Genomic DNA, 27,174 nt, shown 5'->3' with positions numbered 1-27,174 from the left:
CCTTGCCACCTTCAGTGTTTCCTCCAAGTGATTTTCAACATGAGGAGCACTGATTCATCAGCTGAGGGAGGGCGGTACGTGGTAATCAGCAGGAAGTTTCCTTGCCTATGTTTGACCTGATGCCATGAGACTTCATGGGGTCCGATGTTGAGGGCAAATCCCTCCTGACTGTATACCACTGTACGCCACCTCTGCTGGGTCTGACCTGCCAATGGGACAGGACATACCCAGGGATGATGATGGTGGAGTCTAGGACATTATCTGTAAGATATGATGCCATGAGAATGACTATGTCAGGCTGTTGTTTGACTAGTCTGTGAGACAGCTCTCCCAATTTTGGCACTAGCCCTCGATGTTAGTAAGGAGGACTTTGCAGGGTCGACAGGTTGTGACTGCCGTTGTCGTTTCCGGTGCCTAGGTCGATGCTGGGTGGTCCGTTGGTTTCATTCCTTTTTTGTGACTTTGTAGTGGTTTGTTACAACTGAGTGGCTTCCTAGGCCATTTCAGAGGCATTTAAGAGTCAATCACTTTGCTGAGAGCCACATGTAGGCAAGACCAGGTAAGCACGACAGATTTCCTTCCCCAAAGGACATTAGTGAACCAGATGGGTTTTTACAACAATCAACAATGGTTTCATGGTCATCATTAGATCCTGAATTCAAATTCTACCATCTGCCGTGGTGGGATTCAAACTCAGATCCCCAGAGCATTACCCTGGCTCTCTGGATAATTCCAGTATGCCATCACCTCCCCCCTAAAGAAAGATAAATGATCTGATCATTATCACATCACTGTTTGGAGTACCGCCAATTTTATCACGTTATCACATTACTCATGCTGAATCCCTCTAAAACCATACCCAGTACATTCCATCTCCACAATCCTAGTGCCAAAAAAGAATTGCATATCTACATGGATGGTCAGCGACTAAAACAAGATCCCAACCCAACATACTTGGGAGTGATTTTAATTAGGATCTTATCCTTCTGGGATATCTGGAGGAAACAGCAGCAAAGGTCAAAATCAGAAACAATCTATTAAACAAACTTGCTGGATCTACATGGGGTGCTGCTGCCACAACACTTCTGACCTCAGCACTGGCCCTATCATACACTGCAGCAGACAACTGGCAAAGGTCATCACACATGCACATCTCTTGAACATTCAGTTAAATGCAGCAATGCGCACTATAACTGGAACCCTCTGCTCAACAACCCTCCTCTGGCTTCCTGTCCTCGCAAACAATACTCCCCACACATCTGCTGACTAACAAAAGCCCACAAGTTGGTTGAAACCATCTGTGCTGCACCTCACTTATTAGTCCAGGATGATCTGTTCAACCCACCTACTGCAAGCCTCCCATCTCAGCAGCCCAAATGCAGCAAACTTCCTAAGCAAGATTTAGCAGCAGACATCCTTTGTATCAAAGAATAGGAACCATGGGAAGTCACTAACAAGTTGTGACGAACTCCATCTATCGAATGGCAGGCTTTGAACGACCATGGCAAGAGTGGTCCTTGCTAAACAGGTCAAGCCAAGGCCCCTGTACAGCAAACCTTCACTGCTGAACCCTCTGTACAAACCCCTTATGCACTTATGGAGAGACACAAACAATGCTGCACAATACCGAAGAGTGTCTCCTCTATAGACTAAGTGGCAGACCAATCAACTTAAACCCAGCAAAGGAGGACGCTATTGCTTGGCTTTGGGGATTTGCATTCACTAAATAAATCACTTTACTGCTCATGGGATCTTGCTGTGTGCAAATTGGTTACTGTGTTTCCTATACTAGAAGCACTTTGGAACATCCTGAGTTTATGAAAGGTGCGATATAAATGCAAGACATTTTGTCATTAATGTGCAGCATATCAATGTCTGCTAAAATGTATCTGTGTTTAATTTGATGTATTCCTTTACCAATTAGAGGACTGATTATTCTTAGCATATCTTCATGTCATTTAGAAGTGGGTGGGGGGATTGAAGAATCTTTTTCAATATCTCAAAATCTTTACCATAAAAGCAAAATACTACAGATGTTGGAAATCTGAAATAAAAACAGAAAATGCTGGAAAAACTCAGCAGGTCTGATAGCATCTCGGAGAGAGAAACAAGAGTTAACGTTTCGAGTCCATATGACCCATTTCTACTTTTCTTTAGCTCTGAAGAAAGGACATACAGACTCAAAACATTAACTCTGTTTCTCTCTCCACAGATGCTGTCAGACCTGCTGAGTATTTCCAGCATTTTCTGTTTTTATCTCAAAATCTTTATTTGGATCAGATTTACCTACAGAAGATGGCAGCTGTTTTGGGTAATGGTGATTTGGCAACAGTAAAAGTACAAAGATATGAATACATTAACTGGGAGGACTTTATAAAATGGTTTTGTTGTTGTGATGGAGCTCATTACTTTGTCTCTGGCTATTGCACCTTTGTGAAACAATCATTACATTTGGTCACTTAATCCTACAGTAACAAATCTGAACATTTGAAATTAATTTATTTCAAACAAATTACTACTTTCATAATCACTTTCGGAGATTTGAAATTTGGGTAATTAAACACATATGCCAAAGTATAACAACATTAGCATTAACTTGCATTTATATAGCACCTTTAATGTAGCAAAATTCTCATATAAGATACATGTCACCCTGGTGCTCACTTTGCAGCCATGTTTTATGTGGAAAAAGTCATTTATAATCTTTTTGTATAACTTAGAATTTGGGTTTGAGCTACTGACTCAACATAAAATGGTACATGAAAGTAAGAAAAAGAATTTAGTCACAGAACCAGTGAATGATCCATCTAATGAATATGCTCTCTCGTGGTGGAAAGCTTTGGGAACCATTTAAAAAAACTGATTTATTCACCCACGGGATTTGGGCATCACTGCCAAAGCCTGCATTTACTGCCCAACCCCTTTTGTCAGAGTGAAGGTGGTGGTGAACTATCTTCTAGAACCGCTACAGTCCATGTTATTCACACAATGCTGTTGGGGAGGAAGTTTCCAGGATTTTGACTCAACGATGATAAAGGAATGAAGTCAGGTTGATGTGCAACTTGGAGGGGAACTTGGTGGTGGTGGTGTTCTCATGAACTTAAATTTAGTCATTAATAACCTGCTCACTGATGCTAAGTGCTGCTTAATAGCACTGGTTATGACTTGCTGATGATTAAAGGCTGATGGGGTAGTGATTGATTGGATTTGATCTGTCCCTTTTGTTGCGGATAGGACACATCTGGACAATTATCCACTTTGTCAGTTAGATACCAATGTTGTGGCTGTGCTGGAAATGCTTGGCTAGAGGAGTAGCTAGTTCTGGAGCACAAGTCTGAAGCTGGTGCCTACACATGCCAAATTACAGCTGGCAGCTACATACCTGGAGCTAGTGGTTACACGCTGATGGCTGTTCCACACTTGGTTCTGATGGTTATGCCTGGCAGTTACAAAACTAGTATTGGCATTTACCCAACTGGTGCTGCCAGGTATACATCTGTTGCCAGTGGTTACTCTTCTGAACTGGGTCTTACCACTGTGGGTGAGGAATTAGAGTGAACTTTGTGCCCCTTTGATGAACCTCAAAGTAAAATGAGGCCGATAAAACATAACATAGTGCCATGTCTGTTAAATTTATCATCAAGTATTGCTGATATAAATGCTTTAAGTAGTAAAGCAATTCAATAAATTGTAAAATAAAAACAGAAAATGCTGGAAAGATGCAACAGGATAGACAGCATCTGTGGAGAAAGAAACAGAGTTAACGTTTCAGATGCTGTCAGAGCTGCTTAGTATTTCCAGCATGCTCATAAAATGGTTAGGAACGTAGGACTTAGGAACAGGATAAGGCCATTTGGCCCTTTGAGTCTGCTCGCCATTTGATAAGTAGATGGCTGATCTGGTTGTGGTCTCAACTCCACTTTCCTTTCTGCCCCCCATAACCCTTGACTCCCTTGTCTATTAAAACTCTATCTAACTCAGCCTTGAATAAATTACAGCACAGGAGGCCAGTTGCTATGTCATAACCATGCCAGCACTCTGCAAGAGCAACTCAGCTAGTCCCACTCCCTCACCCTTTTTCATGTCCCTGCAATTTTTTCCTCTTCAGGTGCTTATTCAATTCACCTATGAAAGCCCTGATTGTATTTGCTTCCACCACATGTTGATTCCAGGTCCTAAACAATCACTGTATCAAATGGTTTTACCTCATATTGTTGGTTCTTTAGCAATTCACCTTAAATCAGTGTCCTCTGGTTTTTGTTCCTTCTGCCAAAGGGAGCAATTTCTCTGTACTCTGTCGAGAGACCCCTCATGATTTTGAGCACTTCTATCAAATCACTTCTCAACCTTACATTCTCGGAGGAGAACAACCCCAGCTTCTCCAATTCGTACACTTAACTGAAGCCACTCATCCTTGGAACTATTCTTGCAAATCTTTTCTACGCCCTCTCTAAATCCTTCACATTCTTTGCAAGGTGCAGTGCCCAGAATTGAATACAATACTTCAGTTGGGGCCGAACCAGTGTTTTATAAAGTTTCGCCATAACTTCCTTGCTTTTGTATTTATGCCTCTATTCATAAAGTTCAAGATCCCCATATGGTCTTTCAACCAGTTTCTCAACCTGCAATGACTTGTGCACATATACCCCAGATTTCACTGTTCCTGTAGCCCCCCCCCCCCATTTAGAAATGTACCCTTTAGTTAATATTGACTTTCCTCATTCTTCCGACCAAAAGGTATCACTTCCCGTCCCACTGCATTAAGTTTCATTAACTTCCACCAACCTATGCCCTCTTAGGTCTATAACTATCCTCCTCACAGTTCACAACAGTTACAAGTTTGGCATCATTTGCAAATCTGGAAATTGTGCCCTGAACACCAAGTCTTGGCCATTTTTATATAATCAGGAAAAGCAGCTTAGTACCGACCCCAGGGAACCCTCACCCCCCACCTTCCTCCAGTGTGAAAAACAACCACCCACCACCACATTTTGGCTTTGTTTTTAAATGAATAATCCCCTACCCCCTCTCTCCCCTAAACCTGACTGGGTGACTGAATCGCCTCCAGTTGCCGTACCTCATTTGAATTTGCCCTCGCGTTGAGGCAGGGCGCGCGCGTGCGCGTGTCCATGACGACTATCAGGGGGCGGGGCTTGCCTGGGAGGCGGGAGCGTGGCCGGGTAGCTGGCGGAGGACGGAGCCTATGCGACAACCCGTGTCAGAAGGGCTTGCCGGGGAGGCGGGGCGGTTGGACGGGGCTTAAACCTGATTGACAGGCAACTGGGTGGAAGGGCGGGAGGGAACGTCACGCCCAACTAGTTGAAAATGGCTGGCGGTGGTTGAGTGGGTATGGGGGAGGAGGGCGGGGCTGTAGGGTGATTGACAGGGAACGGTGACGGGCAGCGAAGGTCCCGATTGGCCCTGGAGCAGAAGGGGGCGCGGTGGAGAAAGGGGCGGGAGCACGTGCGTGAGTGGCAGTTATTTGAAGCCGGCGCTCGCGCATTGGCGGCTCGCGTGAGCGAGCGGGAACGCGGGAGTGGAACAGAGAGGCAATGGCCGAGAGCAGAGTGGGAGAGCAGCGAGCACCAACCGACTGAGGTAGAAAAAAAATACTGGACACATGTGTCCATCCACAAAGATTATAACACACACTGATAAATAATAATAGCCGGTGTGCGGGGAGCGGCGGACAGTCGGAATGAGTCGCCTGCCTCCCCGCCCCCCTCACAGGCCGCTCATCCCTGAGGTGAATCCCAATCGGCGGGGGAGGGGGGATTGAAGTCTCGGTGCGGCCTGCAAGCTCCTGTGTCGTCTGTTAATGGTATACGATTTGAGTTCCTCCATGTCCCCAGTCCGGGCCCAGGGTGGATTCGGGCCGGTTCGCAAGCCTCTGGCCGCATTTCCATCTGCAGGCGCTTTACAGGAGGGAGATGCAGGGTGGGGAGGAGGAGCCAGGCCACACTTTCCCTTCTTGTGTTTCTAAGGTGTTGAAAAGATCTCCCCGGTTGCTGTTTTCCTACCTAGCTATATTGCACAACCCCCCGCCCCCCAGCAGTTCTCCTGAACTGTTGATAATGTACTAAGCAGATCTGCTTGGCACTGTTAAGCGAAAGGTCTTGCATTTGTATAGCTCCTTTCACAGCCTCATGGTGTCTCAAGGCACTTTATAGCCAATGAAGTACTTTTGGAATTGTGGTCATTTTTGTAGGAAATGTGACAGCCAGGTCCTTCAGGCTGCAATGAAACAAATGACCATATAATATCTGTTTTAGGTATTGTTTGAGAGATAAGCCAGCACACACAACTCCCCTGCTCTTTGAAAAGCGCTATGGGATCGTTTGTCAGCGGACAGATGGGCTCTCGGTTTAACACTGTTTGAAAGATGGCACCCCCGACAGTGTGGCACTCCCTCAGTACTCCATTGGTGTCAACTTGGATTATGTGCTCAAGTTTCTGGAGTGGTACTGTGAATCCACAACCTGATTCAGAGGTGAGAGGTCTACCAACTGAGACACAGTTGACACCTCATTTGCTGTTGTCAACTGGGCTTTTGCTACCGTGTAATGGTGGATGTGTGACACCCCCTGCCCCCAGTTCCTATACCTGTCATCCCTGCCTCCATTTTTTTATATTCATTCATGGGATGTAAACATTGTTAGCAAGGCCTGCATTTATTGCCTACACCATAATCCCCTTGAAGGTGGTGGTGAGCTGCCTCCTTCAACTGCCACAGTGCTGTTAGAAAGTGAGTTCCAGGTTGTTAACTCAAATAGTGAAGCGGTAACAATGTAGTTCCATGATGTGTGACTTGGAAGGGAATTTGGAGATGGTGGTGTTCCCATGTGTCTGCTGTCCTTGTTCTTCTCGATGGTAGAGCTTGTAGGTTTGGAAGGTGTGTCAAAGGGGCTTTGACAAGTTGCTGTAGTGCATCTTGTAGATGGTAGTACAAACGATTGCCATTGTGCACTGGCGGTGGAGGGAGTGAATGTTTAAGGTGGTGGATGGGGTACTGAGCAAGCAGGCTTTTGCCTTGGATATTGTTGCGCTTCTTGTTATGGCTTGAATTGCACTCATTCAGGCAACTGCACAGTAAACTGTCATGTTCCTGGCTTGTAGATGGTGGACAGGCTTTGGGAAGTCGAGAGGTAAGTTACTTGCTGCAGGATTCCTAACCTCTGACCTGCACTTGTACCTATTGAATCTATATGGCTGGTCCAGTCAAGTTTCTGGCCAATGGTAATCCCCAGAATGTTGATGGTGGGGTATTTAGTAATGGTGATACCATTGAATGTCAAGGAGAGATGGATAGATTCTCTCTTGTTGCAGATAGTCTTTGCCTGGTATTTCTGTGGCGCACATGTTACTTGCCACCTTTCAGCCCAAGCCAGAATGTTGTCCAGGTCTTGCTGCATGTAAGCACAGACTGCTTCACTATCTGAGGAATTGCGAATGGTGCCGAACACTGCAATCATCTGTGAGAATTTCCATTTCTGACCTTATGATGAGCGGGATGGTTGTTGACGAAGCAGCTGAAGGTTATCAGACCCAACCCTCGCAACGATGTCCCAGGCCTGAGATGATTGGCCTGCAACAAACAGCTTCTTTTTGTGCTAGGTATCACTCAGCCAGTTTTTCCCCAGATTTCCATTGACTTCAATTTTGCTAGGGCTCTTTGATGCCACACTGCCTCAAATGCTGCCTTGATGTCAAGGGCTGTCGCTCTCAACTTACTTCTGGAATTCAGCTCCTTTGTCCATGTTTGGACCAAGGCTGTAATGAGGTTTCTCCCCTTTGCAGAAGATGCTGACTCTTGTTGGGACATGGCTACATGTTACCTCACCCAAATGCCCATTTTTTTTTCATTGAACTCTGAATGTTGACAGGCTTTACAGGCCTGAGGGTATTTGCAGCTGAGCTTGATTCCTATACATTATTAATATTGACATGTATGTGTAAACTCCTGTAGCCATTTAAATTGTGAATAACTGGGTTGTGCTCAAAAACCATTTGAATTGTATAATAGGGTAAACTAGTGATAATTCAGTACCTCAAATTAGTTGCAACTAAATGATCATGTGCTTTGGCTCGAGTGATTACCCCCATCACTCCGTAGTGTATTGGTATTAATATGCTAAATAAGCTTATAACAATTCTGAAATAAAAACAGAAAATGCTGTAAGTACTCAGCAGATCAGGCAGCATCTGTGGAAGCAGAAAAAAGAGTTAACGTTTCAGGTCAGTGATCTTGCAACAAAACATTTTCTGCTTTTACTTTAAAATTCCAGCATCTGCAGGATTTTGCTTTTTTCTAATGATCCCACTTGAGTTAGAGATGCATTTAAGTTTTGCCAAATCAGATCTGTCAATAGTAGGGAAATTCTGAAAATACATCTCAGTCTGAAAAGGATGGTTCCCAGCAAAAACAAGTGTAATATTTTATTTTAGTTTCCAGCATGTATATTTTTTTCTAAAACTTCAGGGAGCTGTAAGGAATGAAACTGATTAGCAAGACTAACATTATAAATTGTTTTTATTGATGTAAATAATGAAGCTATGTTTAGTTTTTGGACATTGTGTACCCAAGTGAGTCATTTTATTAATCAATGTGTTGATTCCAGTGAAATATACTAATTGAGATTTGAATTCATCTTCCTCTTAAGTAGCTGCCCGTCAGCTTTAGAAGGGTTTGGTTTTAGTTTCACAATTTTAATGCAAGTCTAGATCTGAAATGTTTGTACTGTTAGTACTATGCCTGCTGGCATTCTAAATAAAATATGGGTTAATTGACTTTCCAGTATTGGATATGGATTTTTTAGTTTCAAGTGAAGTTGATTTATGTTCTGCACTTAACAGCTTCCCATAACGTATTTGTTATATACCAGAAGTACTTTATGAAGAATCAGTGATTGTAATTGACCCTAATGCTTCAGATTACTTTGCATTAAGGAAAGAACTGGCATTGAACTGAAAACATCATGAACGATGAAAATAAAGCATGAGTAGTTTAATATCCTTCAAAATTATTGCCTTGCAATCATTCATTTATTCTTTCATGTAAGCATGATTGTTTCCATGTTTTTATCTTTTTAATGGCAGAACGGACAGGATTTTCCACAGTACTTAAGTGTATCTCTTATTAGAGCACTTTGGTTTTAGTCAAGTTGTGTACGTGCCCCTGGGGAGAAAGTTCTGTAAAAGCAAATACAAAGAAGAAAAGCTCTGAAGAAGAGTCACACCGACTCAAAATGTTAACCCTGTTTCTCTCTCCACAGATGCTGTCGGACCTGCTGAGTTTTTCCAGCATTTTCTGTTTTTTAATTACAAAGAAGAAAGACTGGTACTTACAAAGCCTTATTCAACCCCTGAGAGTCTCAAAGCATGTTGTTCCAATTTAAGATAGCGTCATAAGGTACAATGACAAAGCTCATGTAACATATTGGTGTGATCTAATTGCTGGAATGTAATGCATCCTCAAAAAGCACATGAAGCTATATCTTGTGCAATAAACATTTTTTCTGGTTGTATTTTCTTAGGTAATGGCAGATATTGGGACCAATGGTAAATTATTGATTTTAAGTCGTTAAATGGTTAAAATTATATATTCCTTGTTTGTAAAGTTATTTTAAACTTTGAAAACTTGAATGTATCTATACCGTCTTTGGCAATTCAGTATGAATTCATTTCTCTTAACCCCTCACTCTTGATGACGATTTTAAATTGATGGCTCCTCATCACTGATTTAGTCAACCAGGGCAAATAACCTTTTTCTTTTCAGTTTAGTAAAACCCTAAATTTTTAAAACTTGTGTGCACATTAAAAAAAACCTCGTGCAAGGTAAATACTTCCTGACTTTGAGCCTTCCCCGTTGTGATTTTTGGTCTTTCCATTGTTTACCATTGTAAGTTGTTATGTCAATATTTCCCATTCAGTTTTGCTACATAGCAGATGGTTTTCAGGAGCAAATTGATGAAGCCTCCCTCTTAAATCTATTGCCAGCTTTTAAACAATCTTTAAAAAAAAATCAACTGGCCATAGATTAATTATTAGCTTTTTCCTTTTCAGCACTTTCAATAAATTTGGAACATTTAAGGGGCTAAATGGATACGGTTGTTCCTATTCTAGCTGCTTTGCTGTGGGCAGTGAAAATTTTGTTTAATTGTTTTCCATCTGTCCAACTCTCTTCCATCTCCATGGCCACCCTTTAAGGGAAAACAAAGACCTTTCCTTTCATTGATTCTGTTTTATCTGGTACTGCAACTTTGGTATGTGTCTATGCTGTATTGCAACAGATATGTAAGTAAAACTTTGAGAATTGACTCGCCATATTCAATGCCGATGAATTCATCCCTCCCCAGTTTATAAACAATTTATGACCCGAGTGATATTTTGAAGTGAATTATTTAATTTTTTTAAGCCTAGTGTACCATTTTGGGCATTGTGCTGTACATAGCATAAGAAATAGGAGCAGAATATGCCCCTTGCACCTGCTCGTCATCCAATACAAAGATGGCTTATCTCATTGTGGTGGCTTTAACTTCAATTTCCTGTCTGCTCCCACCCCCGCATAACCCTTGACCCCCTTATTAATCAAAAATCTGTCTAACTCGGCATTATATATTCAATGACCTGGCCGCCACTGCTCTCTGGGGCAGAGAATTCCAAAGATGATTAATCCTCCTAAGAGAAGAAATTCCTCCTTATCTCTGATTAAATTGTTGACCCCGATTTGGAACTGTCCCCGATTAATTGTTGACCCTGATTTGGAACTGTCCCCGATTCTAGATTCCCCCAATGAGGGGAAACATCCTCTGAGCATCTATCCTGTCAAACCCCCTCAGAATCTTTGTTTCAATAAGATCACCTCTCATCCTTCTAAACTTCAGGGAGTTTAGGCCCCAATTGCTTTAATTTCCTTTTCAGACAAACCCGCGCCCCAGGAATTAGCCTAGAGAACCTTCTATGAACTGTTTCCATTGCAAGTATGTCCCTCAAGTAAGGTGATCAAAAATGAACACAGTCTAGGTGCAGTGTCGCCAGTGTCCTATACAGTTGTAGCAAGGCTTCCCTACTTTTATACTCCATCTTCCTTGTAATAAAAACCAACATTCCATTTGTCTTCCTAATTCTTGCTGTGCCTGCATGCTAACTTCCTGTGATTCATGTACAAGGACACCCAGATCCCTCTATACTGCAACATTCTGCAGTCTCTCCATTTACATAATCTTCTGCTTTTCTATTCTTTCTGTCAAAGTGGACAAGCTCACTTTTTCCCATCTGCCAATTTTTTGCCCATTTAATTAACCTATCTATATCTCTTTTGCAGACTCTTCCATCCTCCTTGCAACTTGCTTTCCCACCTATCTTCGAATCGCCAGCAAATTTGGCTACCACAAGTCAGTCCCTTCGTCCAAGTCGTTAATATAGATTGTTTAGAACTGTAATTTCTTGTTATGGTCAAATGGACAGAGAGGAAAACCCTGAATAAATTGTGTAATTCTATTAAATTTCTAGTGCTAAAATTACTTGGGGTTTTCCTAAAAGCCTGGTGGTTGTTTGAAAGTTTTACTTTCCTGGCACACGATTTCTTGAGCACTATTTTTGAGAAGGAAAGTTGAAAGCTGCTACATAAAGACTTGGACGGTGGGAGGAGAGGAGAGGTGGTTGCTGAAGCAGTTTAAATTTAGTAATAGTGGATATTTCTGATGAAACTTTATCTGACTTTTAAAAATTTTATATTTAGTGAACTAATATTTTCTCAATTGAAAAAGGGGAATAAATTGATGTGCCAACACTTGGAGGAATGTAGAATATTGGATTCAATGGGGTAACCTGAAGAATACAATGTTCATGTGATTTGAGAGTTTGAGCTTGCAGATGTATTTAATTGCTAAATCTGTTAACATGAAAAAGAACTCTCATTTGATAACTATTGGAATATGATTGCTGAAATTGTTTGCAGTTAACTTGAGAAATCAAGGTTTGGAAGAGGATTGACAGTTGCTCTGTACAGACCATTTAAGGACTATGATCGCAGAGTGTTGAGTACTTGGTCTGATACTGTACAAGAATGGCACAGATTCATTTGAGTAATTCATAGTGTATTATGTGGTATACTGTTTTTATTTATAATTTTGGATGAAGTTGCATTAATACAATGCTATTGAATTAAACTTGGCTCTAGAGGTTAAACCTATAACAGCTATTGGGATAGAGATTAAAGTTTAGCACTAGATCAACTGGTTGGGCAAATAGTGTTTCCGACAAGCCACATCAGTTTGAAATGTTAAAAGCATTTTGGTAAACATTCACACGATGTGTTGAAATGACTACATCCGTGTGAACTCGAGTTAAAAGACAGAAACCAATTTTTTAGCATAGTGGGCCATAGGTGTTTTGATCAGTAACTTAGCTGACCAATTCCCACACATGGTGAGCAGGTAAGGAAGTTAGATTTGAGATTAGCTGTATCCTTAGTGCTTGGATTTGGGGCGATTGCAAGTCTGAATGGTGTGTTTGGTCTGTTACTGGGGGTTAGTGTACTGTACTTCATTTTCACTCAAAGAGCATTACAAAATAATTTGAAATTATCTACACAGTTCTATTCTAATCACATATATATAGGAATTTAATATTAATTTTGAATTGGCCTTGTCTCATTGAAGTTTGCCAGTCCATCTTTTGAGAAATAAAATAAAGTAAGTATGGCACGTGCAGGATTACAACAGGTAGATTCTGTAAGGATTTTTCATTGTTACAGCCCTAGCATTATGCTATTGTGTGACTAGTTAATGAACGGTATAGAAAACTTCTGTTTGTAAGGGCTATGCAGAATGCCAATGAAAGGAACCAATGATATTGGACCCAAGAGGATATCTACAGCATACCCAAAATTTATAGCAGTATGTCACCTTGCAGAGTATTTACAGCATAGCAGCAGAGCATTCGACCTAGTAGATCCATACTAGTGTTTGTGCTTCACATGAGACTCTTCCCACACTTTTAACCCCATCAGCATATCACGCTAGCATGACAGCAAAAAGAATAATCTAGATTCCCCTTAATGCATCACTATTATTTGCCTCAACTACCTGCGGTAGCAGGTTCCACATTATACCACTCTCTTGAGTAAAGAAGTTTCTTCTGAATTCCTTTATTGGATTTTTTGATGACTGTATTTATGGCCTCCTAGTTCTGGTCTTGCATGCAAATGGAAACATCCTCTACCTCTATCCTATCAAACCCTTTCATAATCTTAACTGCTGTTGGGTCACCCCTTGTTCTTCTCTTTTCTAGAGAAAGGAACCCCAACCTGTTCAGCCTTTCCTGATTAAGTAAAAGCACTTTAGTTCTGATATCATCCTTGTAAATCTATTTTGCAACTTGGTGCCTGTAGCTTTTTAATAATATAGAGACAGGACTGTTCACAGGAGTCCAAGTGTGTTGTTACCTAGATTCTATATTTTAAAAAAAAAATCACTTCTATCCTTCAAGAAATTAACCCTAGTGTTTTGTTTACTTTTTTATTAATCTATATCACCACTTGTAGTGATTTGTATATCTTATCAAAGCTAAAACAGGGAATGTTGGAAGCACCAGATGTTAGACTTGTTATGGCAGGGGTTTAATACTGAAATGTTGTCTGTTCTGTACAGATGTGGATTGACCAGCTAGTGTTTCCAGCATTTCCTGTTTCGTTTCATTTGAAAGCCTTTTTTTTTTGCTGTTTGTTATTATATTTGTAATGCCACAGGAGTTATGTTACACGCTTATAATTTGACCGGTTAGATGGTCTGAATGCCACGTATGCTTAATCACATGACTAATATAAAATTGTAATAGTGTAATTCTATATCCTCATTTTTAACTCTATCATAACCTATTGGCAACTATTTATCTTAAAGGATCCTGGTATTTTTAAAAGGATTCATGGTCCTAGAGGATCTTGACCGTTAAATGCATCAACCCTAGTAATTTCAGAGCTGAATCATTTTCTTCTCTTTTGTACTTGATTTGAGCATTCAGATGAACATAGAGTGCAGGATTCATTGATGTCAAAATGATCTTGAATCATCTGTACAGTACTCTGAAGGTTTTTAATCTCTGCAGCAAAAATAGTTTTGAAAGTGATGAATTCTGCAAGATCTAATTTACTTGAAGATTAGGAAAGATATTGCAGGCAGAACTGCAGAGAGAGAATCTGTTAATGGCAAATTCAACTCGAGTTGAATATGAAGCAACCAAGAATTTTTTTTAGCCTGCACTACCAGTGTGTCATTCCCTTCTCAAGTGAATTTTCATAGTCAGGTATTTAGGACAGCAAAGAAAAATGACAGAACTAAATATGGGATCAGCAGCATAATTTGGGAGGTGTTGGAGAGTGGTGGGGGAAGGATAAGGGGAACTTGCATGATCTAGCTTTTTGTTTTGGGAATTTTTTGTATGGTGCTGGCATTCTGTTTGGAGGCTTGTTTGCAACAAATTTCATTTATATAGTGCCTTCCATGACCATGGCACCCCGAAGCACCTTGAAACTTATAAAATACTTTTTGAAATTTAGTTGCTGCTGTATTGTGGGAAAATGTGGCTGCCAATTTGTACAAAGCAAACTCCCATAAACACTAATGTGGTTATCACAATCGCTTTTTGTTCAGTGATCTTGATGGGTTGGATAAATGTTTGCCAGGATACTGAGAATAACTCTTTGCTGTACTTTGAAAGTGCTGTGGGATCTTTTACGTTCGTACAAGAGAGAAGATGGGACCCCATTTTAATGTCTCATCCAAACAAAAGGCACCTCCAACAGTGCAGTACTCTCGTCAGTACTGAACTTGAGTCTCGGCCTAGATTTTTGTGCTCAAGTTTCTGGAGTGGAACTTGCAACCAGTTGGTGGAGTGCTACCAACTGAGCCACTGCTGTACATGGCTGTGTAATCAAATGTGGCCCACTTTATGGCTTTCGATGCTTTACACTTCCTAACTCCAATAGGTCTGACGTCTGGTATAGTTATGGGAAATGTGAAAGGTTCGGCAAATCTGCATGTGTATGCACAGATTGCATGAAGGTAAAACGCAGTAATTAAATCCAAAAGTTGAACTGCATTTCCTGTAGGCCAAGAATTGTCATAGAATTGGCATGTAACAGCTCCATGACACCCTGCAAACTATCATTGGTCAGAATCACAAATGTCATCCTGCTAATGGTGGGTTGAGTGAAAACTAAATAGCACAGAATTAATTAAAGATGAGGTGGAAGTGTTGCTGTAACGTGACATAGTCCATTATTTTGAAGATACTTATTTTGAGATATGATAGTATTTGGATTGTAGTGGAGCCTTGGAGAGAAAGTCTGGAGGAATGGGGTTGTTAGAAATTAGATGGAATTATCAAGGATGAGTGAGCTGAGATTGTTGAAGAGAACAGGAAAGTTGGGGTACATTTAAGCAGAGAGCAGATGGGATGCCCTTGGAGTTTGGCAGAATTGTTGGTGGGTAGATTGGCATGCTTGGTCAGATCTCAGTGGATGCATCATTGGAGGGATTTCAATTTGGGTACCAATCCTTGAGGTCCTTGCATTTTGAGTCTTTTCAAGGGCTCGATCTCTGAAGAATGATTATTGTGGAGAAATTAATTTTGGAATTGTTAGTGGCCTGTAATGTTCTGGAATGGTATGTGTTGTGATTAAAGAGAAGTGACATTACAACTTAAGATGATCAAGACAAAACTGCTGCTTGACAGCTAGACCAGATGAATGCAAAGTATGATTGAGCTGCAGCATGTTGATTTGCAGCGAAAGTGATGTTTACTGAGGAAATTGTAGCGGTGGGAAATGAAGGATCTGAAGGGATGCAAGTGGCAATGATGAAATTAAATCAATTAGGGATAATGTTGATCAGATATCAGTGTTGTAATGTCAGGTCAGACTGATAGCAAATGAGTGTTTTGGGACACCTTTTCCAGAGTGAAAAATAATGGACTGCATTTTTGCAGTTTCAGTATATGACGAAAGTCTCACTTGCAGTTGCACTTAACTGAAATATTTAAAGTATCTCCAGAATATACCACTGAGTGTCTGAAGGAGGGTAATGGAATCTTAATGGAAAAGGCTTATCTTCAAATAAGCCAGCAACATCCACAATCTGCAAGCTATGATGCAGCACTACATAAGTCAATGCAAGAGCAACTATGGACTGTCCAAATGCACGATGAATGAAGAAGTGTGGAGAGCAGTTACAGAGCTCTGACAAAAGAAAATGAAATCCCAAAAGCAAGACTAGTAAAAAGGCAATAGCTTAACAACTTGTAAATACATAGTGCTAATTTGCAAGTCACTTTAGTAGTGACCTGAATTTTGTCTTTGGCTGGAAAACCAGAATAATGGCCCCCACCTTCCGATGGCAGTTTAAATCTAGCAAGTCAAGGAGATTTCTTGGTGTGTGGCAATAGTGATGTCAGCAAACAGCCAGTTGCATTTAAAGTACTCACACACAACAAACCAGGAAGCACTTTAATCCTTCAGTTTTAATTTAAATTTTCAGGTTATGAAAAGATGATTGGATTAAGAGAAAAGCTAAATAAGGAAACTTCTATCAAAAATATAAAAATTCTGCATTTTTAAGTACATCATTATGTAGAAATTTGACATTCCACAAATGTAAAATTAAATTTTCAGGACTGGTGAAGGAGCTTAACAGTAATCATGAAGCTAGTATGCAGTTAAAACCCCAGTTGCAGCTTGTTCAACGTGATGTAGCTGGTAAAAACCCTTAAAAAAGTGAACGGTATGATTGGAAGTTCTGATCGACTCCATTCATTTCAATGATTGCATTTGGGGTGGGTAGGGCCCCTCAATGCATCCTCTGGTGAAGGATAGAATCAGTGACAGCAACTTCTGGATTTTCATGTTATTCTGTGCATGTGCAGACTCAGTTGCTATTGGTTCCAGTAGAATAACGATAGCTATTGCTGACATTTTTGGCATCGTTGCTACTGCAAAATCTGGACCAATATTTGCAATAATCTGACTGGAAGTCACTAGAGAATTGGGTAAGTTGGACATGGGAACCTTAGTTTTGTTAATAAAATATTACTAATGGTTGTAAATTTGTTGATGAAAATTAACCAGTACTTTTCTAGATGATTTTGACTAAATTTGAGCCAGGTTGATGGTCATAATGAAGTGATGTCATACTAGATTGAAATGCAGCTAGTGGCTGCTCAGGATTAACAGTGCCACTTTTGGTACTGCAAATTTTGATGTTTTAGTGCAGTAGCCTATACACTACTTAAAGGTGATGAAGTAAAATTGCTGTAAGGACTTCAATGTCCAGAGTAATATAACAACACTGATAGACACACTGCAGCAGTGAAAACCTGTAATCCATTAGTTTACCTTTTACTTGAGTGGATGCTAAAAGGTAAGGTATAGGCACAATGTTAAACGTTTCTGTCTCTTGGAGCAGTACAATTTGAGTATCTGTAGGATAATTCCTGTGTTGTAGGTAGAATAAGGTAAAATGGTATCTACAATGATGCGTAAAAAGTGTTAGATGAGGGAAAGTCTTGTTCAGTTTCTGTATACTAGACCCTGTAATGTTGTATAATTAGTCTGGGAAAATTTCCAACCCCCACTTTTCCTCTTTTTGTGGTTAACATGTGACATTACCACTTTTGTTGAAAGAAAAACCAATTGGGAATCTCCAAATTCAAAAATCAAAAATGGGAGTGTGCAAATAATTGAACCACAATCATAAGGAACAGATTGAAACCTATTGTCCTATTCAAAACACCTCTTTTGATAACCACCCTCTATTTTCTAATGTTTTCTGTTGTTTGTGGCTTTAAAACACTGCATTTCAGGGAAAATAATTTAAATGGCCAAATTACAATCTATTTCTCTTTGGCAGTCTTCCATCTTGAAATGATGGTGTGCAACTTGATGGTCAAACCTGTGTTAAACATCACCTGGTGTGGCTCAGGAGCCCCGCTGTGCATTTTCTGCAGACGAAGATAGTGGGCTGAATAGGTTGTGCTGGCCTCTGTTTTCTCTGGGCCCTCTTTTTGGCCAGCTGAGTTTGCTGTTTCTTCTTGCCTTTTCCAATGGCCCTCCAAACAATCAGGCTCCAGAGGTCATGACCATTAGCAACTGTCTGCCAGTTGTCTATATTGATATCCTTCATCTTCATATCTTGCTTGCACCTGGCCGTGTAGCTGAGGTATAGACATCCAGCAGGCTGTGATCCAATGGCCAGTTCACCATATGAAAGGTCTTTGGATATATGTGGCCTGTCATCCATCAGATGAATAAAGCTGAACTGGAGCAGATGTTGATTTAGTAATGACTGTATACTGATGGAATTAGCTGGCTCCAGGGCCTCAGAGTTGGTGACCTTGAAATCTACACACTCCCATCATCTTGCGATCTGAGTTGCCAGGTCAGAGACTGTCCCTGCCAACCTTTTCCCCAAAAGTAGCATAAAAGGAACCAAAAAGTATTTTAATTATTTTTAAAAAAATTTCTATATAAATAACATCCATGGAGACCAGCATTAATTTGTGTTTACTAAATTTAACAAATATAAAATATATACAAACTTATACAATTTCATTCAATTTTTTTCATGGTTTTTTTGCCTTCACTAGCGCTGTTTTCTCTCCAACTTTGCTCACTGTTTGACTGGCTGGCATGTCAAAATTCATGGGACTCATCCATGTTCCCAACACAGGCCAATCTGGACCCATTCTTTTGTCAATGTTTGATTATGAACCATTAAAATCCAATATTTTGTCAACAAGTTATGCTTGGAGATGCTGTGAAGTCTGAGGGTCTATTCAGGCGATTTTTGTTGACATATTTTGCAACTTCGTTTCCCACCTGCAGCCACATGTTAGGCTTTCCTCTGTTTGCACATTTTTTTTGGGCATCTGCCTAAGCTGTGTAGAGAGCTTCTTCCAGTCTTTCATGTCCTTCTCTGATATCTTGAATTCTCTAGCTGCTGCACAATTATTTGTCTGCTCTGCAATTTCAGCAACTTCTAAGTTTGAACTGGGCTGCGTATCTGCCGTTCCTCCTTGATACCATGTTGCCATATTAGAGGGTGGGACTTGTGGGAATGTAGCGTGCACTAGTGAGGTGGTAGCCTTAACAGTGTGTGTTGATGTATTCAGTCATGAGGAGCTGAACAGCTGCTTTTGATGCTGTGCTATACTATGATTCTGTCCATGATTAGGTTTTCACCAGGGTGAGTTTGACTTCAGCGAGCAGGTGGTAAATACAAAGAGTTTGGTATTTTTTTGGCCAAATGTCGGGGGTCGACTTTTTATACGAGTTCAACCATTGTTCAAGTATATACGGTAATTAAAAGAAATGAAATTCGTGTAATTTGTTACCATTTTGTGATAGTTACACTATTAGGCACCTCATCATAGTCCAATTTGGGATTCGTAGTGTGGTGGGAATAACCTATTATTCTATTGCATTACATTTATTTGTGTGGATCAGCACAATGGATTTTTTTAAGTGAGTATGTAGTCATAGCAATGAACTTGTAAAAGTCTGAAATTGTGAATTCAACAGCATAGGGAGCTCAAACGTTTGTGATCCTTTGACAGGATGATTTGTTGCGATTTTCCCCACTTGGTTTTAAATCAAAGTATATTTCTTCCCTCTGGTAATTTTTGCCATTTTTCATCTGGTGCAGGTGCTCTTATTCTTTTTCAAGACATTGAGGGGAGCAGATAGGGAGGAACTATTTCTGCTGGTTGGAGCTGACTAAGGCTAGTGATCGTAGTCTAAAAATTAGAACCAGACTTTTCGGGATTGAAAATAGGTAACAGTTCTGCATACAAAGAATGGTAGAAGCTTGGAACTCTCTTCCGCCACCAACAATTGATGCTGGATTAATTATAAATTTTAAATCTGATGTTAAAATATTTTTGTTGTTGGGATATGGGACAGTGGCAGGAGTTGGTTTACATTTCAGCATTGATCTCGTTGAATGGCATAACTGGCTTGAGGGGCAAAATGGCCTATTGTATTGTGTTCCTATCTGGTGCCATTGATTGGCACACTGGACCAGAAGATACAGGTTTGTGTAGTTTATTTTAGCGGCTTGCTGACAAATCCTGTAATGGTATTACAAAGGGTTTTGCTTAAGTGGTATTTTAATATGGGCATGTATTTGCTATTTGTGTACAGCCACTACCTAATTTGAGTCAAAAATCCTGTTCTTCACTGCACAAATGTTAATTATGTGAATGCATTTTTAAGTGCCATATTTTAGTATTACCATTGTATTCAATATATTCTATTCCAGTCAGTTTGCAGATGAGCAATGATTCGCAGAAGTCTGCAAATGGAAAATAGAAATTTAGAATATTTTCCTGGTTGTAGTACGAGTAGTTTCATTAGTTCTGATTTATAAATCAAGAATGTCTTAGCATGTGATGAACCTGGTGGTAATTTGAACAGCTATAATGCTTATGCAAATATGTGAGTTTAAAAATATTGCAGCAAAAGTTTTATACCAAAGAGTTTTTATATTTCCCTCACATCCCCACCCCCAACCCCTCTGTACCAGATGTTTGTATTAACTAAAAGAAAAGTAATTGCTTGGGTTCCAAAGCTTGGTGGTGCATTTAGTCTGTATTGTATAAGTGAGGTCTGATTTCTGTAACTATTTTGGCTACAATAGCCTATATGCTGTTTAAGCTCTGTATTTGTGCACTTAGTATCCTATTTGATGTGTGGTTTAGTTTGTATAGATCTCATGGCCAGTTCTAGTTTGATAGAACCAGTCTTGAATATGGAATTTTCATATTGCTTCCAGTATAGTTGGTAAATTTAAAAATTGTTATACACATTGACAATTTCACAATCTTGGGAAACCTTGAGACCATTGTGTTTGCAGACTACTGTACCACAGTCAATTTTGTATATGTTTGCACATTATTGGGCTGTTTGATTAAATTGGCCCTGTGCAAAAAAAATGACTTCAGTTTTTAAGTACATTAACATTAAGTACATTTAAGTACAATAACATTATGGGCAAATTCAGATTGTTACATCAGCAAACCTGGGGAACAGGTAATAGTTGTATCTTGCCAAAAACTTTTTGACAGTTGTGCAAAGTTAACTAAATGTAATCAGTGCTCTGCAGAATTGAATATTGCATCGGGTGGCAATGTGTAATACATTAGGCTCATATTTTTAGTCTTAGTCCAATTTTTTGAACTTTAAAAATTCTTACTTCACTCTTCTGGAAGTATTGTAGTATTCAACAGTAATAACGCAACTTCAACTCAAAGAATGGGAGAATATGACTTTTGACATTTCTGATTCTTATGAACCATTGTTTTCATTTGAATTCAATATTTTTTTTTCAATACCCCAGTAGTGACTACTTGTAGCTTTAATCTTTGCACAAAGTAATATAAAAACAGAAAAATCTGAAATAAAAGCAAAATGATGTAAATACTCAGGCGTAAGTACACAGCAAGTCAGTCAGCAGCTTTAGAGTGACAGGTTCTGGCATGTAGAGTTCCACATCTAATATGTCATATAACCTTTTTTCTTTGCTAGAAATGGAGTCAATTACTGTTATTAATGCTGAAGTATTTCCAATTTTGTGCTCCTTTCACTTTTAAGTAGGTCAGCAAATCAGACTTACCAGGTTCTATTTAAATATTTTGAAGTAATGAAAAATGTAGTTGGGCTTGGATTAGTTTGAGATCCCCCTAGCAAAAAGAAAGCACAGGCTTGATGAATTTAAAGGCACTTGTGCTGCAAATGTGTATGGTTCCTTTTATGTAGATGAAGGCACTCTGCTCTGTGCACTTGAGTCTGAGGCGAAAGGAAAAGAGAATGCACAGGCTCCTTGTAACCTAAAATTCAAAATGTGAACTTTGGTTATGATTTGTAATCTAACAATTGAAGCTGGTCGATAAACCTTTCTAACTGTACCAGATAGTGCACACTTGATATGAAAATCATGATGATTAATATTTGGATTTGTTGGTGACCAACTGGCATTTTCTCACTACTGCTTTATATATTTTTTTAAAACTCACTGTTCTGAAGTAATGTAAATATCAATGAGAATGCCTCGTGTTACTTGAAAGATCCCAGAACTAGATCTTTAATGCATTCATCAAAATGGGTTTAAGTACGCTTACTGAATATTTTTTGTTCTGTAGATTCACTTTCTATTAACCAGCTGTACATAGTGCTCAGCCTTAGATTTTATTGCCTAACAAAATAAGTTAGAGCAGTTAAACGACTGATATATGTACATTAGAATTTAACATTCAATAATTAGAGTAGTCACAAAGATGTAAAATTTACTAGCATCCTGAAGGAATTTTATTTTATTGCTGTATGTCTACACCATGTTACTAATGCAAGTTCGTTTTCCCTCTGAAGAAATTCCAAAACCTGTAGTCTTAATGCAAAGTAATTCTGTTTAAACAAAAGTTGTTTAAATCTATTTTTTTTAAAAACTGCTTTCAAAAAGACTCATGGCTTGGATCTCTAATATTTCATTAGCATACTTTTTTACTGGGTGTTAGAAGCACAGCTGTATTTCTTGATGCTTTTTTTAATATTTTATGAAGCCGTATTTCTTGATTTTTTTTTGTGTCTTTCCCTGCAGCTTTTAAAAAAAATATTGTCCATGGCGAGTAGGGAGCCGAAGTACAACTTGGTGCGTGAGTTGGGACGTGGCAGTTATGGTGTAGTATATGAAGCTATGGTAAGAAAGACTGGAGCACGGGTAGCAGTGAAGAAGATTCGGTGCCATGCACCTGAGAATGTGGAACTGGCTTTGCGGGAGTTTTGGGCATTAAGCAGTATCAAGAGCCTTCATCCTAATGTGATCCACCTTGAGGAGTGCATCCTGCAGAAAGATGGGATGCTGCAAAAGATGACTCATGGATCATCCTCTTCCCATTACTTAAAGGTAAACATTTAGCTTTTTTTTGTTTCAAAAGATCACTGATAGTTACTCTCTTTGACATGGGTGGGGAAATAAAGGTCAAATAGAGTTGTTGACATAACCCTAGCTTTTCATGTTTGTCTATTTTTTTACAAAAATGGTTGATTTTATGTATCTCAACTTCAAAGGTTGCAAAATCCCATAATTAAGATAGTGTTTTGAATGTAGAAGGGTAAGAGAAGCATTTTTTATTTAGATCTATTTGTTGGGTAAAACATTTGCATATGATATTGCTATAATGAGATAACCAAAGTTAAATGGCAGGCAGTTTCTTAACATCCAATGATGTTTTAAAATGATCTCGTCTAGTTAATATAGTGATGACTGTATTGCCTGCTCTGAGGAAATCTGGATACCCCAACTTATTTTGTATTTGACACTTATTATGGTGAAGGATGTTAATACTGCAGAATGAACATTTTATGTCAGCATCAGGAACTTCCAGGTCATATGTAGATAGCATGAGTAAGATGCAGATTACATCCTTGCCAACATGTACTTTCAGCTCAACTGGCATAGATTTTCTTTTGATCCATCTTTTATTGTGACTGTAAAGTGAGATTGCTAATTCAGAGTCAAGTGATGGGCAGCTTTGTGGTGTGGATTTATGCTGAGATGTTTCACTTCCTTGAAACAGTTTTACTGGAAAATTGATGCAAAGTACTTGATTGCAGCAATATTTTGTAAATCCTTTAGTAATTTTCTGTTCGATTAATCTTTATTGAAAAACTTGAAGGTAATAAATGCTTAGCTAACGGGGTGGGAGAGAATGCTTTCTTTACAAGCTGAATTTTGTGCATAGACAGTGAGATTAGCAAGGGTTTGGTTGCTGGTTTGGGCAATATATATTCTGTCTCTACTTTTGTTTAGCTTTTTGAGATAGTCACTAGGTGATGCCCGCTTCACATACTGAATGAGACACCAAATAGTGCTGGCAATTTTAACAAAAAAGTTGTGTGCTCCAATAAAATGTGGCCTGGCAAATTAAAATCAATTTGGAGATGTGGATTAGATGTGGCTGTTCATGTTGTGTTAGCCCCAACCTACAAAGAGTCCCCCTAGAATACCAGTCACTTCAAATTCTGAATGCAACCTCATCCCCATTCCTGCCTCTCTCCCCGCGGATTTTGTGTTTTGGGTGTCACGTTTTGATCCATAGCGGTCAGGTAGTTGCTGCTATTGTTAACTTGTGTCTTACTGGAAATATATTAATTTTAAAACATATTGAGAACTTTTTCTTTGAACTATCTGATCACTGGGCAAGTGCAAGCTTCAATAAATAATAATTACATGTGTAATTTTTGATGTATAATGAGTAAATCAGATGCAACATTCTAAGATAGTAATGTCTAAATCTGAGAAAAGTACTGGTTCATCAGCTAGAAAGCTGCAGTTTCTATATGTTAACAGCACCAAACTTTTATTTGTATTTCCTTTTAAAGCTGGTGGAAACTTCACTGAAAGGGGAACTCAGCTTTGATTCTAGGAGCTCATACTACCTTTGGCTTGTAATGGATTTCTGTGATGGTGGAGACATGAATGAGTATCTGCTATCGAGAAAACCCAACCGTCGGACCAACACTAGTTTCATGCTGCAGCTCAGTAGTGCCTTGGCTTTTCTACACAAAAACCAAATTGTGCACAGGGACCTGAAGCCAGATAATATATTGATTACCGAGACTGGATCGGAAGCTGGAGGAGGAGGTCCTGTTCTAAAAGTGGCAGACTTTGGCCTGAGTAAAGTCTGCTCTGGGCTGGGAGCAGACCAGAAGGAACCAGTTAATGTGAACAGATGCTGGCTTTCTACAGCTTGTGGGTCAGATTTTTACATGGCACCTGAAGTTTGGGAAGGCCATTATACAGCTAAAGCAGACATCTTTGCACTGGGAGTCATCATTTGGGCCATGTTGGAAAGGATTACTTTCATAGATTCGCAGACTAAGAAAGAACTATTGGGCAGCTACGTGCGTCAGGGGACAGTGATTGTGCCTCTCGGTGAGGCACTTTTGGAAAACCCCAAGATGGAACTTAACATTCCTGTTAAGAAAAAGTCCATGAATGCAGGAATGAGACAGCTAATTAAGGAAATGTTAGCAGCAAATCCACAGGACAGGCCTGATGCTTTTGAACTAGAACTGAGGATATGTAAAATAACATGCAGAGAGTGCAGCCGGACTGCGTAAGTCTAAGTTTGTGTGTGAAAATACGAAATGTTATACAGGCTGGCTCTGACCAATTTTGAGGCTTGCCAAAGGTTTTAATTTGCAGACAAGCCTTTTTTTTTTGTGCCACCCTTGTCTCCCAAGATGTAAATTTTAAAATCCATAGCCCAAAATTTAACCTGCAGTTCTAAGGTGCTGCTGTTTATTGGTACCCACATCCTAACTCAGAAACCAAATCCAGTACTGTTCTTAACCAGATCCCAGTTGACAAATTTTGAGCCTTTTATCCTGTAGCTTGCATATCCTTTATTGACTGTGACTGTAGTTAAACATTTCTTTTGGTGCTGAAAGGCATAATCTGTTGTATGGTTCTGATGGAATGCATTTGTTGGGTTTTTGTGGAACTTGTTTAATCATCCATTAATTACTTTTTCGCAAGTTCACATTCTCTTCTTCCTCCCTCCTTGCCCACCCCCACCTCAAAAGAACTCTCAACCCAATATGTCTTATTGATTTCTTCCTCGCCCTCTCAACTTTTCAGAAACATTTGAAGCTTGATGCCACCTGAGTCACCAAAATTTATTTTTATTGGAAATACCAAGCAATTAACTTTACCATAATTTATTGCCATTAATGCAACTTTGTATGTTATCATGCGTAATGTTTTGGCAGTGAGCAGAATGATGGTAAGTTAATAATTGACCCTGATTGAGAAGTCCACCAAATTTGATCTTGTATTGAGCTGTGTTCTGACACTTTTAGTAAAGGCAAATGTAACTTTGAAATTGGATGTTATTTAATAGTAAAATATGTAAACAAACGTGACTTCAAGATGGTGCCTGAACTTTGTGTGATTCTTGAGTGACTTTTTATACAGTATATAAAATTTTTGAAAACAAATAATTTCTTCCTTCCTGCCATCCCATTCTTAGAAATTAGATTGAAGAGCTTTAAATGCTGCTTTTCTCTGTGGATGTGTTTACTGAAATTGACATTCTAATTCTGTGGAGTAGAGGCTAGTAGTGATACCTGTCCTTTTGGACATATAAATGAAACATCTGCCCTCATCTTTCAATTATTTTTGAGGTAATTGTTAACAGGGAAATTAACTTAAAAGTAGGTTTCACCTGCCTGAACGTGGAGAAAAGTGTAAAACTTTTCAAGTGAATTTTGGGTAGATTGGTTTTACTTTGGCTGTATTTTAAAATGGAGGCTTTCTTTACCGTGACATGTTTGACTTTATTTGGATTAACATAACTTGGTGGGGAAGGAGAAGAGTGTACAGATGGGTAATCCCATATTTGTGTCCTTTTGGAGATGAAATTTAGAATGGATTGTGAGAATGAAAGGTGTTTTGTAGACCATCTGACTACTCAGTCAATGCCTTTTTGACTACTGTCATTGCCATGTTGCTGTATCAAGAGTATTGCACATCTAAAATCCATGAGATCAAATGGAAGCTATTTACAAAAGAAAAGGTGGAAGTGGTGGTAATGTAATGCAATATTACAAAGCTACAAAATGTAGGAAAACTTGTTTTAAAAAAAATTCAAGGCACTACCTTGTTAAGTGGGTTACCTTTCTACTGAAACAAGAAAATGTATTAAACTATATGTAAACTTTACTGTGAAATTTGTAAGATTGTGTAATTTATTTTAAATGTAATATGTATAATTAAAATTATATGAAAACCTATTTCTGTATTTAATTTTTGCTAATCAACATGTGCAGGTTTTTGATTGAGAAGTTTTTGGCTGGGTAAAGTTTTAGTAAGAGCTTGGTTTCTAAAACATTGCTTGCATTTAATCAGCTTATTCATGGCATCCCCAATCGCTAATGATGGGAAAGAAACACCGAGGAGATTGTTGTCTAATTTTCCAGATTATGTCCATCATGCTCAAGTAATACATTGGTTATCAGCGATATATAAATTTTACATACAAAATATATACAAAAATCAGGATAGGTGTCGTAATACACAGGATTAATTTTAAGTACTTTAAATTTTAAGTACTTTTTTCTCC

At 39.3% G+C, this 27,174-nt stretch overlaps 1 protein-coding gene across 1 annotated transcript; it reads left to right on the top strand.

Moving 5' to 3' along the window:
- The first annotated feature begins 5,516 nt into the window (after window positions 1–5,516).
- pdik1l (PDLIM1 interacting kinase 1 like) lies at window positions 5,517–26,845 on the top strand. Its single transcript, XM_078567176.1, has 3 exons — window positions 5,517–5,598; window positions 22,647–22,952; window positions 24,431–26,845. The coding sequence occupies exons 2-3, from the start codon at window positions 22,668–22,670 to the stop codon at window positions 25,169–25,171; spliced, it is 1,026 nt and encodes a 341-aa protein (XP_078423302.1). The 5' UTR covers window positions 5,517–5,598; window positions 22,647–22,667; the 3' UTR covers window positions 25,172–26,845.
- Window positions 26,846–27,174: the final 329 nt, after the last annotated feature.

The sequence above is a fragment of the Cetorhinus maximus genome, chromosome 21 (genome assembly GCF_964194155.1).
Source record: "Cetorhinus maximus chromosome 21, sCetMax3.hap1.1, whole genome shotgun sequence".
Lineage (NCBI taxonomy): Eukaryota > Metazoa > Chordata > Chondrichthyes > Lamniformes > Cetorhinidae > Cetorhinus > Cetorhinus maximus.
Note: the sequence above shows the minus strand (reverse complement) of the source record. Positions and strands in the feature narration are given on the sequence as shown.

Excerpts from the sequence above, each read along its gene's own strand:
- pdik1l (XM_078567176.1), top strand. The coding sequence starts at position 22,668 with ATGGCGAGTAGGGAGCCGAAGTACAACTTGGTGCGTGAGTTGGGACGT. Across the intron at positions 22,953-24,430 it reads CCTCTTCCCATTACTTAAAG|CTGGTGGAAACTTCACTGAA; the intron begins GTAAACATTTAG and ends TTCCTTTTAAAG.